Source organism: Parus major, chromosome 7, assembly GCF_001522545.3.
Source record: "Parus major isolate Abel chromosome 7, Parus_major1.1, whole genome shotgun sequence".
Taxonomy (NCBI): domain Eukaryota; kingdom Metazoa; phylum Chordata; class Aves; order Passeriformes; family Paridae; genus Parus; species Parus major.
This window is the reverse complement of record NC_031776.1, coordinates 28,496,940-28,513,824: the sequence shown is the minus strand read 5'-3', so window position 1 is coordinate 28,513,824 and position 16,885 is coordinate 28,496,940. Positions and strand designations below refer to the sequence as shown.

Genomic DNA, 16,885 nt, shown 5'->3' with positions numbered 1-16,885 from the left:
AAATACTGAAGGGCAGGTACTTGCCTGTTACCCCTGAACATGGTACAGCTTGAACACTTAGAAATTCATTTTGAAAAGCTGTGAGAAGAGCAACTTCTTTGAAAGTCTCTGCTACATTGTGACCATTTCTGATTTTCCCATGCACTGCACTGTACCTGGGTCTTCTTGTCAGTCCCTTTCCCTTTAACTTCCCCTTGTTCTTGGCTGAATATATGTCATGATGCTGACGTGGTTACTGTGCAAAGGAAGAGGTTTAAGATCTTTTTGCTAACTTGCACCTAATGGAGGTGTCTGTGTGTTTGCAAAGTGAGAACAATTTTGTATTTTGTGTTGTGAACAATGTGTATTTTTCCAAGATTTTGGACTTTTAGTCACTGTGCTTTTCTTCTCCTGGCACTACATTTTTTTTCCCCAAAGCTGAGTGTATAAATAGGAAAAGCCTTAGGACTGTTCAAAGTGTGTTCTTTGAAAGGGAAGATGTGCCTATTTGAACTTCATGGCTTGTCCTATTGTCTGGTCTGTCCAGGAATGAAGTGCTTGGGGCCTACCACATGGTGAATTACTAACAGTAAAGGTCACCAGAAGGATTGTGGTGATTTGTCAACTAATTATCTGTAGGGTTTTTGTGTGGGTTTCTTTTTAAGCCAACACACTTTTTCAAAGTTGGGAAAAAAATGCACACAAAGGCTTTTATCACGTTTGTGGCTGGAGAAAAATCAAACACATGTTGTGATAGCAGCTGGTGTATTTGTATAGGCAAGGCTATCTATAACTAAATATTTTAGTAGCTTTCTGCCCTGTTGCTCTTGGTATATGCTAAGGCTGTCTCTGCACAGTTAACACCACATTTAAAGAGCCAATGCTCTGTAAATTCACAGCTTCTCATGCTACAGAGCCATGCCCTTAAAAGTTCTAAAGATCACATAGTATGAATTTGGATGAATACGTGTTCCTTAAGAATTGTATAAAATCTTAAAAGCAGTTCCTGGAAGGGATTGCAGGTAGTAGTACTGAAAAAAAATAATCAGTCAGGTACTGCTAGGATTGGGAATTAAATAATTGGAATGAAAAAGCTACATAGTGCCATAGCAGTTAAATGCACGATTCTTTAAAGGTTTTTTAAAGAAATTCTGGTGCTGCCCTTCTAAATCAATCTGTCCTTACGTTTACCTTCACTATCAGAACTTGTAATGATTGCAGAGTAGTGCTGCCCAGTTACATGGCTGCTGTTTGTTGTTCCTCTCCAGAAAGGGGACTAGCATGTGTAGGAATTTGCTTTCATCCTTGTGATTCAAAATCAGGTAATATTTTGTTTCTGTGAGTATAAAGAGGAAAGTGCTGCTTGATGGCTGGTGTGCTTTGCCCCTGTACCTCATGTGGGCAGATGTGCTGTTGAAGATTCTGTGATGTAGGGGTGTGGAGCTCTGTGTGAAGCAGGAAAGGAGCTTGGGGGAGAGCAGGGAGAACAATGGTAACAGGTCAGGACAGCTGCAATCTGAACACAGAATGAAGGTGAAAATCCTGCTGGCTTTTCTTCTTTCCCTGCAAAGTAAACGCTGAGATAGTGATAATCAGTGTGGTGTCAGTGGAGACAGTAAATGAAGATCCTTTATGGTTTAAGCCAAAATGAGGTCTTCTCTGTTAAAGTACTGCACCTCTGATTGTAGGGAGTGAAAAAAAATCTTGATACCCACAGACAGTAGATCCTATTGCAGGCTGTGCAGAGCACAGAGCTTAGTTACTTCTCATACAGAGTGTATGTGGTGATGCCTTAGGATTTTAGCTTTTATATTTTTCATATATTTGTAATCCTGCTATTCCCCTCTCACCTCATCCCTATCAACTAGGCATGAAAGTTTGATATTTACTGCAACAAGTATCTTGTTCAAATTCCTCTTTGCCTTTTTTTTTAAAGCCACTTTCATATTCTTTTGCTTGTTAATAAAGTGCCATGTATTTTTGTGAGTAGATTCATCATGTATTTAATGACTCTGTTGTAGTAGTAGCTCTCACAGTCAATAAAAAAGTACAGTTAATTTTACATACGTTTCTGTTTTTTACATATGTTTACATCTGTTACCTTGTAGTTTTATTACTGTTCTGAAGCCTTTTGGGGTCCTCTGTGTGCACAGCTGAACTGGTATTACACAACACTTCTACCACCTGATAAGTGACTGTTTTGTTTGACAGATGATGTCTCAGGCTGAGGGCCAGCAGAGAGATTTGATCAGGAGCATAGAATGCCTTCCTGCCTCCGGTCACCTTACATCCTTGGATCAGGACCTATTGATGCTCAAAGCAACTTCCATGGCAACCATGAACTGCTTAAATGACTGTTTCCATATTCTCCAGTTACAACATGCTTCTCAACAAAAGGGATCCTTACCAGCAGGTGGGTATAGGTGCTCACAGGGAGCAGAGCTCTGTAACAAATACAAATCCCTTCCTTCATGCAAAAATGTTTGTTCCACATGGGCAAAGAAAACTGATGACTGCCTGGTTTCTTGTGAATTTTTCCAGACTCCAACTTGTTTGTGTTGGGTGGAACCCTGTGCATGTTGAATATACATTTTTTAATCACTTATTTTATCAGGAAGTCTATGGCAGCAGCTGCATAAATGTGACATCTAATTGTTGTACAACATCTCACTACAGAATAAACCATGTAAGGCACCCCAACATGAAGGCTGCCTTTGGGATATAACTCTAATAGTGGAGGGGAATTTTATAGGATTGCAGATTCTAGGACATGTGGTGTCCACTACAACTCTGCCAAATGTCATGCTTTTTTAATTCTTTTTTTGCACACTGATTACCTATTGTAAGTATTTATTATACACTTATTTAAATGTAGCTTCCATTTCTAGTTAAGCATTAAAATACAAAACTCTGAATTTGCACTGGTTGTTACTAATATTAGTTAAATATCAGTGTTCTTATTTTGAGTTACTGCCTTATTCTAAACCACAGTCTAAAGAAATGTGTTGTATTCTAGTCTGAGGCCAGAATAGACTAGTCAATGAAAATTGCTTAAAGGTTGAGAAAAATAGAAAATCTCTTTTAATAAACAACTGACCACTCCAAAAAACAAACAGAAGCTCCCAAACCCTGCTGCTGATGGGTGTGGAATATGTGCAGGCAGCAGACAAATAGTTGCCATGTCTGCACAATTGGTCACTTCTATGCAAGTAAGAGCTTAGTGGAATTGTTCTACCTGATTCATGTGCAGTACATGGAACTGAATGTGGTCATAATTGTTTGTAAATTCTGCAGCTTGTTTTTGTGGCTTTTTGTGAGGTTTTTAGGATTTTCAAATACTTCTCTTGCACAACAGATCAGTAGATATAGTAAGTGTGTAACAAAGTACAAATGAGTTGTCTCTCCCTTTATCTATCCCATATTCTTCTCGTAATTTTGGTGCCTGCTTTGCCAGGGCATATTATTTCAGAGCTGTAATAGATTTTGCTTCCAAGATGAAAAAATGTTATATAAAAACATTAAAGCTATATAAAAAGTGTTTATGATTCTGAAATCACCAGAGGCATTAAAAGAGAATATGTGAATAGATTGAATAAATCTTTTTGCTGTATTTCAGTTCAAAATTTTATTTTAAACATAAAAAAACCGGATGGCAACTCTTGAGATATTTGTCTGAACTGTGAAGTTATCCTGAAAGAACTCTTCCTAGTCTCTGAGTTTTTTGACTGTTGATGCATAACTGTGGGAGATACACATGAGAAGTATTTTTGTTTTGGCATTTTCACATATGCAGTATGAAGATGAATTTTCGACTTATATCTGAGGGCATAAGTAGGGTCCAATGAGCACCACTGTAATAACTTAAGATAGTTTTAGTTTGGGGTTTTTTTTGACAAGTGGTGTAGGTTTTTAAATTTTTAAACCATGAGAGCAAAAGCTTAATTCACTGACTGCTCTATAGTTGGTATCTGCCTGTTATGGCCAAGTCTAAAAATACTGCTTGAATATGTCCAAATCTTGAAGATTTCTGGTGATATCCTGGGGAGGTGGATGGAGAAGAGAGGATCAGCAGATTGGATTGCATTATGGAATGCATTACTGGGGCCAGAGTTAAAAAGAGACCATTAAAAGAATACCTGTGTCTTTCTGCAACCTTCCATCTCCCCCCTGCTGTGGCCTTTCTCAAGACACTACATTTGTTCCTTTCAAGGATTGCCAAGAACCTTTAAATTTATTATTTTTTTTAATCCATTTAGCTCAGATTTCTCCTGTTGGCTAAGGAGGGATACTTTTGATTCAACTCGTGAAGCCAGGCTTAAAAACCAAGGATTAGAAATAATGTAAGAGTGCCAGTTTACTATAGACTGTTAGATGACAAAAAAAAAACAAAACCCAAACCAATGAACAAAAAAAACCCCAAAAAACCCAATCAGAAGACTGAGAATATTACCCCAACACATCAAAATGTATTCTGAATAACAAACTTAAAGATGAACAAGAAAGTTCCACCTTTTCCTAAATTCCAGTTACAAGTGGTGTGTGACAACAATTTGCAACTCTTGAAGAAAAATGTAGGAAGTGAAAACTCAAGAGGTCTGTACTGTACCAGAGAGGAAGTGCTGACAACTGTTTAAAAAGAAATTGGTAAAGGCTCTAGAGGAGGAGGATGTCACAAGTAAGGGGAATGGCTTGTGCCTATGCAAAATAGCTGAGGACAGATTTGTATATGCTCTTCCAGTGGAAGAGAAATCTTAAGGTGGTATCTTGTCCATTCACAAAGATTAAAATATAGCTGGTAGCTCAAATCTTTCAAAAATGCCATCTTAACAGCAAAACTTAAACAGAAAATGTAATAAATAAGGTTATTTTATATGTAACTGATAGAAAATATTAAAGGGAGGCTATTGGGTGAATTCAAGCTAATACAGAGGCAGTGAGTGTGGATTAAATGCAGCCTAGAACGAACATGCAGTTAGAGATTAGTGTGTTGAAAATCACAGCTTAGAAAGCAGATGTCATGGAGAGGTTTTTAAGGCAAGTGAAACCTTTTCAAAAAGGTGTGACAGCAGCATTCTGACCATCTTACTTTTTGACTTATTTGAAACTTCCGTTTAAATAGCTTTAATTTAGTGTGGTCAGGAATTCTTGTTTCTTATGATGTAGTGGATTAATGAGTCATGGATGATGAAAATAACCTACCTGGCTGTGGGAAAGTTGTCTCAATAGCAAAGCTGGACTTTTTTCCTGCTCCAGTATTTTCCTGGTGAAAATGCTGCTGTTTATCTGAATTAAGCTCACTCTGCCTGTTTTGGCTGAGGATGTGACCTAGTTGCAGGTAACAGGGGTCAGGAAATACAGGATTGTGTATCATATGGGAAGAGACAACAGACACTGTAGTACAGATACCTTAGTATAGCACAGGGAACTGTTATCTGGTGGTAGAAATTCAGGTTTCCTAGTAATTTCTGTGTTTGCAACCCAGCCAAAAAGGTTTGTCAGTTTGTATATTCTTCAGTTAAAACTGATTGGAATCACCTGTACATTTATTACCCTTTGAAAAAGAATGGAACATTTGTATTATTAATGAGGAACCTGACCCGTTCTGATAAATTAACTGAGAGTAACTAGAGATGCTGGGATCATCAGGTGGGTAATAGCTTTCCAAACCCTGCAGGTTGGGGTTTTTTTGGGGGTTTTTTTGATTTTTTTTGACAGCTATTATTTATTCAACACTGTGTGCCTGCCTTCTCGGCAGCTAAGAAAAGACAAGCACCCCCTCCAGAGAAAACAGTGGCAACAAAACTTCTTCTTTAGGTTTTTTTAGTCTAGAACAGAGCTGGGTTTCAGAAGCCAATAAGTGGAAAGCTGTTTTTCTTATATATATTTTGGTACCAGTTAAAGAAAAGTGTAAGGGCTGCTTAACATTCCCATAATACAGGGCTCCTCCTGTAGTGTCTGATTACACCTTTCATGACACCAACTAGTTTCTCCAGTCCAAGTTGCATGTATTACAGCTCGCCAATCCCAGTGTTTGTGCTAATGATCACTGAAGGTGGTGTCTCATTGCACCACCTTTGTTTAGTGGCTGCTGGAGGCATTGGCTGCAGGAGGAATTGGCTGCTTTCAGCTTATTCCATAAAACTAGTTCTTTTGTTGGAAACTGCTGTTTACTGACCTTGCAGAGGATGAGCAAGCTTCAGCGCAAACTTTCCTTTGCTTCAGGAACGACAATCAGTTGGTTGGAACCGAAGATCTCCCTGGCAAACCACTTCAAAAATGGAGCAGCTCAGAATTTCCCAGCAGAGATAAACAAGCCAGAATCTGTCAGAGAAGAGCAGTCCATTGCAGAGCCCTGCCAGCTAACAAGGGTAAGGTAATGTGACATCCCATTTCTGTGGGGAATTATTCAGAGGAATACCTGTAAATGTTTCAATCATATTATGTGAGAATGATTTAATGACAGTTATTCTCATACTTTTGGTTAGCTGTTTTGGAGGAGTGAGGACAGTTGTGGTAAATGAAACTCTCTACCTTGTTTATTCAACACATTTTTGCTGCTTTATGTAACTTGCTGTCAAGTGGAGGGAGCCAACTGGAGTGGCAATGCAAGGCATTGAAATAGGTTTTTGCACTTCATTATTTACTTGTTTTAGATAAAATGCAGGGGAATACTACTTAACTGAAATTCATGACACTCTCAAAATAGGCCCAAGAAGAACTTCCTAAGCAGACAAAAGACAAAATTGCTGGTCTTCAGCTATTACATTTCCCTTTCTTTTCTAGGTCTTGTTGCATCTGCTTTTCTTAATCTGAGCAGCTCTCATCATTTGACTGCAGGGTGGCTTAATGCATTTGAAATACAGTTACAGTCTGTATCATTTTCAGCTACAGTCTGTATCATTATAACTGACAAAACGGATTTGAATTGCAAAACACTGAAGTAAAAAACCAGCAGGGATTATGATGAAGAACATGTTTTCCTAACTAAGCTAGAAAATCATAATTACATCCTCTTTATGCTAGTTGGTTTCACACAGTTGTTTGGCTGTGGCTGTGTAACTGTGAAAAGATAATGTGCTGTTTTATGTCTCTGCAGTAGCACTGGGCTGTCTTACAGAAAAATCGAAATGGAAAGGATTTTTTTCAATTGCTATAGTTTATAGATTTTTAAATGGGTCAGAGTAGTTACTATTAAGTTAAAAAAAAGAAAAGATGAAACAAAACTGGGAGCTTTGAACTAAATCACTTAATTCCATCCTTTCAGTAATTAAGCTAGTCACAGTTTGAGTACTAAATGTATTTGAGGTATGACTAGTGTTATCACTCCCCATAGGTATTTTCAGTTCCCTTACTTCTGAGAGCAGACAGCATAGCATCCTTGGAAAGGAGTCACCTCTGTGTACTTGTCATCAGGATTTGAGCTCTGTGTGAGGGCTTGGCCCCCTGTTTTTCATGGCTGAGTGTTCATAAATCTGCCTTGAGCCAGGGCAGCTGTTCCAGGACAAAGGGCTTTGCTTATGCAGAGGCATATTGCTGCCTTCCTGTGGCATTCAGTGCCTCTCCCTTCTGCATCTGCCTCCCTCCAGCTGTTTGCTCCAGGAGGATGCAGCTCAGAGCCCTAGGAATGCCACCCTCCCTCCTGCCTGAAGCATTTGACTTTGTGCTTGCGCTGTGCTGGTTGCTACAACAGTGCAGATGTAATTTCTAGTCTGTCTGCTTCAGTTACACAGACACCAACACCTGCAGTGTAATATGCATGGGGTTTTGTTGTATTGAAACTACTCTGAGTTATTTTTTTTTCTTTCACTATTACATATTTGCACTCACAGCAACATGATAAAGCTTGTGAAGCGCAGCTTGGAGATACCAGGCATGACGGTAGTCACAGAACTCAGAACTACAGTCCAACACAGTCTTTGGAGTAGTGATGGCAGCACTGGAAAGGCTGATGTGGTGTGGAGGTGGAGGGGGTTATTGAGGTGGTTGGAATTGCTGCTAGCTTTTGCTTTGCTGTTTCTATGTATGTGTTAGATGCTTGACATTCTGTGAACGCACAAAACTTACAGGAATTTCTTCGAAGCTTTTTTCTTTCTTTCCATGACCCATGTGAGAGAGGGTGAGAAATCTGAGCCTGAATCCTCCAGATGGAGTCTGCAATGAGTTATCTTCATATCCATTCAAAATCTTCAGCTGTTGTTTATCTTGGGAGTAAATTCCATTGTGTAGCTCTCTGCAGGGAGTTTATTTAGTCTTTTTTCATACATGGGCAGTTAAATACAATATGAAGTACTTTTTGAATACTGTCTGGCCAGTTACGTCTTTGTGCTAAGTTTGTGGCTCTTATTCCAGGAACCTGAAGAAATAAATCCAGATGAGGAGCTGGAGGATATCTGTGATGATAAGGAAGATGATCTAGGGGCAGTGGAAGAGCAGCGCAGTGTTATCTTGCATCTTTTGTCTCAGCTGAAACTTGGCATGGACTTAACAAGAGTAAGTAATTGAGGTGTGAAGACTGGCTGCAGTAAAAGTGAAGTATCATTTAAAACTCAACTCCTGTATTGAACAGTGTTGAGCTTAGTATGAAATTGTGGCAAGTAGCAACTTCAGGTCCCAGGATGATGTCCCAGATTGAGACAGGTTCAGGTGAAATGTGCTGACTGTCTTTTCTGTTACCTTCTTTTTATGTTTTCTACTGTGTTTTTGTTGCCTTTCCTGTAATGGCCTGTTTTCTTTCCAGTGTTTGAACCTCAGTCTTTTCATGCTGTTTTCTACAGTCTTCTCATATTTTTCTTTCTGCTTTCCTTCCATGATCTCTTTTCTATCTTGATAATGCTTTTCCACACAACTTGTATAACCCTACACCTGTGTCCGTGCTGCTTCTGAAAATAATTTTTCTTTTGGTTCCCCCTTATCTATCTTTAGATGCCTGTTTAAGCCTCTTTCCTATTCTCATTTCTGTGCTTGCTCACAAGCAGGCAAGAACAAAGTTACACTGGAGAGAATTGGATTTAACACTTGAGTGCAGATCTCAAAAGCCAGCAGCTTGGAAAAATTGACACTCAGGTGCTATTAGCTTGGCCAGCAAATCTGGGAAAATCAGGCTGCTACCAGCTTGTGTTCAAGTTGTTCCCTTAAAGACTTCTTGCCATAAGCACTAGGCACTTTGAAATAAAAAATGGATTTTACAGTAGCATGGAATGAGGAAAACACTCTTTCTTGGAATTATGGATTATTATTGTTTTTTTAAACCTATGTTTTTTGAACACTAGCTGCATAGCCTCTAGAAACACTTGTATTGTGCAACTTGTTTCACAACTTGAGAGAGAAAACAAAAAGGTGGTGTGAACAGGCCCTGTCTGTGGGTCAGACTTAAACCCCTGCTGCTAAACTAGGAACTGATAACTGATTAAGTCACTCTTTCACTTACATTGATGATTTGATTTAGGATATCTTTTTCTCTTAGCTGGAACAAATTATTGAGCCTGTCTCCCACTTGTAACCTTTGGCTGTGTGGGGAAAATTGTGTTTATTTCAGAGGAGGCAAGGAACTGAAATGGATAAACCTGATTTCAAAACAAGTAATGAATTTGTTAGAATTGTACTTTATATCAGGGTACTAAAGTGAAAAGCTACTTAATACTTAAGTTTGATGTTGCAACAACATAGCAAGTATATTCAGTTTAACTTGAATGTCTATTAAGTCTTATGTCTGTGCTTTTTCTCTTTGAATGCAGATGATTTTAAATGGATTGTCTTGATCTCATGGCTGAGATACACTCTGTGTTGCTGTTTACAACAGTTAGTTATGTCAGTTATGTGAGTGTAGCTATGTGAGGCTTGTTCCCACTGCAGAGAAAGCAAACACTGATGATATCCACAGCCTTTCACTCTAGGGGGTTGCCCTTGGCTCAGGAAGGACAGGATTGCTGTTTTTTGTAGTGTTGAATGTAACTGTGAAAGTATAAGGTACCTCTGCTCAGAGACAGAGAGTCAACCCATCCTATGCTGCTTCTCATGGATTCTTGTCCTAGTTGCTGTGTGGAGAGAGATTCTATAAGCTCTCCAGAGCTGGCATAGCTTCCCAGCTTTCCTCTCCATTAGACCATACCTTTCCTAACTTCCACTCTGAACCTTCTTTGCTGTAGTTCGAGTTCCTTCATGCTTGTTTTCTCTTTCACAGGTATATGGGACACAGTATCTCTTTGCAGCTTTTTAATGTTTTTGGGGGTTTTTACCTGATGCTCAGTCCCTTTTGATGTCTTTAGTCCTACTAGTACTACTCACTGGGCTTTTTTTCTCCTTGTAAATTGTTTTTCTGGGACTTCTGATCACTGTATTTTGCTCACATCTTACAAGAGGAACAAGAGAGTGCACTCAGAAAGTGTGGTGTCCCAAAAAAGGACAGAATCCTTCTCCCAAGGACTTCTCTTATAAAATGCCTGTCTCAGTTTTCCTTACTTGAGCCTTATGACTTTTCTTTCATTTTCAGGTGGTTCTTCCCACTTTCATTCTAGAGAAGCGGTCATTGCTGGAGATGTACGCGGACTTCATGTCCCACCCCGATCTCTTCATCGCCATCACGAACGGCAGCAGCGCCGAGGAGAGGATGATCCGCTTTGTGGAGTATTACCTCACCTCCTTCCACGAGGGCCGCAAGGGAGCCATTGCCAAGAAGCCCTACAACCCCATCATCGGGGAGACCTTCCACTGCTCCTGGAGGATGCCCAAGAGCAACGTGGCCACCGATGCTGGCACCAACTCCTCTGCTCACTCCCCCTCAGAGCAAGTAACTCTGCCTAAAGATCCGGAAGGCCAAGCGGAGCCGGACTATTACACGGTGAAATTCGTAGCTGAGCAAGTGTCCCACCATCCTCCTGTCTCAGGGTTTTATGCTGAGTGTGTAGAGAGGAACATGTGTGTCAATGCCCACGTCTGGACAAAAAGTAAATTCCTAGGAATGTCAATAGGAGTGACAATGGTTGGCGAGGGTAGGTGTAAATTCTGTCCTTTGTTCATTTTAGAAGTTTGTTAAAATATTAGTAATTTAATAGCAAATTTGATTTTATATTCAAAAGATACAAGTTGTCACTACTGTAAACAGCAAATTTTTAAATGGGAGGGGAAAATAGAAAGGTTTATGCTTTGACAAAAATCAGGATTCTATTTGGAAATAAAATATTGACTTTTAAGCCAAAGATCAGTTACTGTGACGTAAACTGATATTTATGAATTAATTTGCATCAGACATTTATTAAATAGAACTGTTGTTGCATTTCTCTGTATGGCACTTAATCTTCCTATGCACATTTTGATTTTCTTTAACTAGAAAAATTGGAACCTTCAGGGACAGAGAAGGGTAACTGCCTTCAAATTGTAATTTTCCCTTAGTTATTAGTATTTACTGCACAAGATGAGACAGCCTCTGTGTCCTCTGTATATCATGTCCAGTACTTGGGGATTCCAGGCACTTGCTACAAACTATAAACTACACTCTGGACAAGGGAATGACCAAGGGAATGCCAGGGTATATGAAAGGCACATCTTTGGCTGTGCAGGTGTAATTTCTGAAGTTGATCTCTTGCAGGACCTTTCTCAAACCATAACTTTTCTCAGAATTTCCTGTGTTGTTTTTGCTGATGTCAGACACCCAGGGTACTGTGCCCCAGAGGCTGGAGCAGGCAGCAATTAGATGTTGTGCTCTTTTCTTGTAAGGGCAAGAGGGAGATCTTGTGCTTTTGGATTATTTATAGGAATCAAACCCACTAATCTTAAAACCCAAAGAAAAAATCTAGTATTTAATGACATTCTTGACATTTATTGCAAAAGTTGGTGTCAGGAAGGAGTTGGGTTTATCTTGGCAGAAAGATGCTGTAAGAATTGTCTCTGCTACCTGCCTTCAGATTGGGCAAGGTGTATTACAGAAAGGGAAAGCAAGAGTATTAGCCCTCCTCAGGATCTGCAGCTCAGGGAATTCATTCATTATTTCCTTTTGTCAGTGTAAGGCTTGTCTTGCCGTGCTCCAGAGCCGTCAGTAAGACAGTGACCAGCCCTTATATGTGCTTCTGAAAAGTATGTGCATAGCATTATACTTTATGGAACAGTATTATTGAGAAAAATATGTTTTCCCAGAAGAGATTTAAATGCACATTACTCAAGTTAGTGAAGGAAAATGTTTGTATCTAGAATCTAATAATTGACACTCTTGTGTGAATTTTTAAACTTTTTTTTTGTGTGAGGGGCTATGAGGAAAAGTAGCCAGATGTAGTATTGACTATTTCAACAACTTGTTTGGCCTTTTCTGAAATGGTACTGGTTTACAGATTCTTGTATTTCTTCACACAGGTATCTTACATCTCTTGGAACATGGAGAAGAATACACCTTCTCTCTGCCCTGTGCATACGCCCGCTCAATTTTAACTGTTCCTTGGGTAGAGCTGGGAGGAAAAGTCAACATTAACTGTGCAAAAACTGGGTATTCTGCAAGTATTAACTTTCACACCAAGCCCTTCTACGGTGGCAAATTGCATCGGTGAGAACATTTTGTTTGTTTGAAATAAGATTGATCTCACTTTTGGAGAACTGAAGCGTGCATGTAGTTCTGTTTCACTTGGTGCAATTTGAAAGTGACACATCATATGGGTTTTTTTCCAGGATGTATCTTCCACTTTGCAATAGCTGTTCTTGTGTCATAAGAGATAAGTTAGAGGATGTAGTTTTACTTCAGTGATGTAATTTGGAAACTGCTTTGTTGTTTGCCTCTCTGAAGTTAGTCACAGATGTAGAGGCTTTTTAAAGAGAGATCTGTTCAAGGTACTGTAACTATTGAAAATTTGACGTGGTGATGATTGGACATTGCCAAAAGAATCTCTTGATGGGAAGCAGCAGTGTTGTCATGGTTACTCAGAGCGCACAGGAGTTGCTATGGCAATGGTATGGATTTTTTTGTAGAGTGACCCTTGTTGTTAGACCTCAGCTGGAACTCAGTTGGCTCCTTGGTCCTGTACCTCTTTAGCTGGATGAAATAGAGGATAACGATAATGGACAGCTAGACATGTATCAGTCATGCCAAGATTACAAATAAGAGCCAGCAGTTTTTATCACTGGTGCAGGTTCAGGCAGATACTTTGGTCTGCAGTGCTGGCAGTGGTTGTGTGTCAGAGCAGTGCAACCTGGAGAAATACAGATAATGAGAGTTTAATGGAGCAGTTCATACTGCACCTCAGTAATGAGTAATACAACTTTATATTTACTTTCTGGTGACCAGAGGCAGTAATTTTGATATTGATATTAAAATACTGGATGTCAGCATTGTCTTGTTACCACACAATGCTTGGAAAAAATCAAGCTGTTAAAGTTGTGACGAAGTAACTGCAGAGTCTGACTAGGCTCATCTCTGGCATCCTGTGGATCCAGGCTGTTCAGAGATCGTCTTGGGAGGAGGACAGGGACTCCACCATGTGTAATAGCTTTGGTGAGGTGTGGAAGTCGCAGGATAAGAAGAAGCACAAACTTAAGGCTGCTTGCTTGTCAGCTGCTCTGTCTATTTTCAGTAATTGTTAGTGCTTCTTAACTTCCACAAAAGAGAAAGTAAATGTGCTTTTATTGCTCATGTTTTTTCAACAAATCTTAAGTTTTTGTAATGGTAAACTGTATGAGCAGCATATAGTTATCAGCCTGGGTTTTTTAAGATATTTCTCATGAGGTTAATTCAGGTTTGAACTGCTGGACCATGGTGTGACAGAAGTCCTGGCAGCTGCCTCCTGCTGTAAGCTGGCTGTGAGCTTTCCCCCTTGCCCTGGAGATTCCCTGCAAGTCTGCTTTGGCTGGCATCCACTAGCTCTGTGCTGGAAGGTCTCACCTGTGATACTCGTTTCATTGCTTGAGAGATAAATTTATCTATTTTGATGCTAGGACTGGGGAAGACCGGTAGGTGCAGGCACAGTGGGAAGTGACCACTGTGTGTGAAAGAAAGGAAGTGGCACTTGTGTCCTGTGCTCCCTTCTCCTCTGAGTGTGTCCCACGCCAGGTGGGAGCACAGAAGTGCTGCTTTCCACCCTGCAGGATGCAGTTGTTCAAAGGACATCAGAGCAAGCTGGTGGTGTGCAGGTTTGCTGTTCTGAGCTGCACACAATGGAAGTGTGGAAGGAGATGTAGCCTGTGTTTTGTGTGAGCACTGATGAAATGCAGGAGGGCTGGAAAGTGGTGAGTTTTAGGGAGGTTGTGTACAGCTAACTGCAGTTTAATTGGAGCTAGAGACAGTATCCTTTGTGAATCCTGCAGCACCTTACAAGTGAGAATGTCTCAAGTCTCGTTTGTATAGTGTACAGACCCTTTTATTTCTTTGTTTCTAGGAGAAAAGTTCTATTTGAGACTGGCAATTTGCTTGCCAAGCAATGCTCAAAAACTAGGTCAGGATGAAGTGGATGTCAGGAGGTCTTCATGCAGGTCTTGAAGTTGAGAAGAAAAATACGCATCAGTGTGTGTAATTATGGGGTTACTTTAGCATTATGAAACACTTTGAATGAAATACTGCATGTTAGAAAGACATTTTCCTTATCTTGTTATTGGCTGAGGTTTCTGTAGAAAAGACAGGGAACAAAAGCACTTCTCCTGATTCCTAGTTTCCTGCCTTGCTTTCTGCCTTTGTGTGTCTGCTGCTTATGTGAGCAACAGGAAAATGAGACCACCTACATAAGGAGAAGGTTGAAATGTAAAGACACAAGATGAAGTGCCAGCAGATAGTGAGATATATTCTTGCTAGAAAGTTTAGTTTTTATTAAGTCTGAACTATGTGTCTGATGTGATACTTCAGGTGGATACTATCAACTGCTTGTTCTATGTGAATCAGCCTGTGTTAGTTCCTTTTTCATTTTCAATTTCCTTAAGAGGCTTGAAACAAGCTGAAGCCAAAAATGGAGTTTCCTGGGTAACATGAAGAGAACTAGAGCAGTGAGTGAAAGTCACTTTGCTCTTTGAGCTTCTCCACACAAATGCAATTCAAATAACTAACCTTTTTCAAGGCAGTGTGACAAGTTTGCAGACTCATTCAGGATTGAGTGATTATGCAAGGAACAGTCCTCAGGTTTCTTCAGCCATGGCTTTTTAAAAATGAATTTCTTTCCTAGAGTCACAGGTGAAGTGAAGCAGAACATGACAAACACGGTGGTGTGCAAAGTGCAGGGGGAGTGGAACAGTGTGCTTGAGTTCACCTACAGCAACGGGGAGACCAAATATGTGGACTTGACAAAGCTCTTTGTGACAAGAAAACGAGTCCGGCCCCTGGAGAAGCAAGGCCCCTTTGAATCTAGGTAGAGTATGTGTTTGCTCTTGTCTGACCCTTTTTGTCCTAAGCAGTCTGGTGAGTGCCTTAGGAAAACCTGCAGTTGCAGATAGTATTTTTGGATAGTGCTTAGCAGCAGTGACCCTATTTTTTCAATGTTTTCTAAAAATAAAAATCAAGCGAAAAAAAAAAAAGCAAAACCCTAGTGCAGGCACATGGCTGTTTATTTTTCCTTCTATTTATGAACAGAGGGGATTTTTTGAGCTCACAAAATGCTTACCAGAGAACAGAATCTCCCTATTAGTTTTGTTTTTATGCATCAGCTACACAGCAAGGCAGCCCCTGATATCCTCACAAGAAACTGTTTGTTGAATAACACTTCGAATAGCAGCTTTAAAGGGTTTGCAAACAGACATTAAATTGGCAGTGCCAGAACCTCAGAGCCCTTCCTACCTGCTCCCAGTTGCTGGAGTAGCTCTCAGACTTGGCCATGAGCCCTCACCTGCACTACCATGCTCTGACCTGGGCTGGTTTGTCACGTGTACATGGAGAGAGTGCTCCTGTTCCACAGCGATCCTGCAGTTTGAGGTGGCTGGCTGGGAAGCCTTTGGAGCAGTAAAGTTACCAGTTAATTTTGTAGGAGGCTGTGGCAGCACGTGACAGAGTCTCTGCGGGATGGAGACATCGATAAGGCTACAGAGCACAAGCGAGCCCTGGAAGAACGGCAGAGGAATGAAGAGAGACTTCGTGCTGAGACAGAAACACCTTGGTGTACTAAATACTTCCTTAAAGATGTAAGTTTCCAAGCAGTTATCTGCTATTGCTGAAGGCAGAAGCAGAGCTGTTATGCAAGCAGGGGCACATATGGGTCTGTGTCTTATCAGAATAGAGTATTTGGCCTTAGATCTTGCAGTTTAGCTTTGTGGGATTTATAGGAGTAAGGTAACATAAGAATTCGTAAGCATGTGAAGGTATGACTTCATTCTCCACTTTGTGAATGCTTGGATTTTGCATCAAATTTTTTTTCAGTTTTCTGGTCCTGTTTCTTTTACCAAGCACTTCCTTAATGGCACATGGAAAATAGTTTTGCATATACACATGTGCCCAAAGAAAATAATCAGTTGTACTAGTTTTGCTGAGGTTGTGTGTTTGTGTACCCAACGTATTATTGTTAGGAAGAAGAAATTGAGTTAATTCTCAACTTACCACTTTTTTTGTTCTTCTGCATTACGTTTTGGATAGAACTTAATTGTTCAGTTCTTAATCTGTACTTCAGTAATAATAGTAGTAGTAATAATGTAGTAATACTTTTACCAAGGGGGAAGTGCAGCCTGCCCAGGAGGATTGGGGGATGCTGGTATGATAACTTTGAAATAAGCTTTTCTTGTGGTCCATGTGGTGAGACCTTGCTTGTCTAGAGACCTTTGCTGAACCCTTTGCAACAGGAGAGTTCTTGAGTAAAATTAATGCTGTTGTAGTTTAGATTCTCCTTACAGTGAAAGCTTTATCTGTTACACTGCAGTAATGTAATTCCCCCTCTTCTCCCCATAATTGTGATCTAGTAAGGGTTTAAAACATAGGCTAAAGGGTTTCTTTCTCTTGGACATATTCCATGTTTGTTTTGTC

At 40.1% G+C, this 16,885-nt stretch overlaps 1 protein-coding gene across 1 annotated transcript in view; it reads left to right on the top strand.

The window, feature by feature from the left end:
- OSBPL11 (oxysterol binding protein like 11) overlaps positions 1-16,885 on the top strand; it is a 38,835-nt gene that overhangs the window by 19,417 nt on the left and 2,533 nt on the right. Inside the window, exons 6-12 of the mRNA XM_015634868.3 lie at positions 2,191-2,392; positions 6,202-6,347; positions 8,329-8,469; positions 10,469-10,967; positions 12,322-12,508; positions 15,105-15,287; positions 15,900-16,053. Coding sequence (XP_015490354.1) covers positions 2,191-2,392; positions 6,202-6,347; positions 8,329-8,469; positions 10,469-10,967; positions 12,322-12,508; positions 15,105-15,287; positions 15,900-16,053 — 1,512 coding nt within the window. The remainder of the gene's footprint in view (positions 1-2,190; positions 2,393-6,201; positions 6,348-8,328; positions 8,470-10,468; positions 10,968-12,321; positions 12,509-15,104; positions 15,288-15,899; positions 16,054-16,885) is intronic.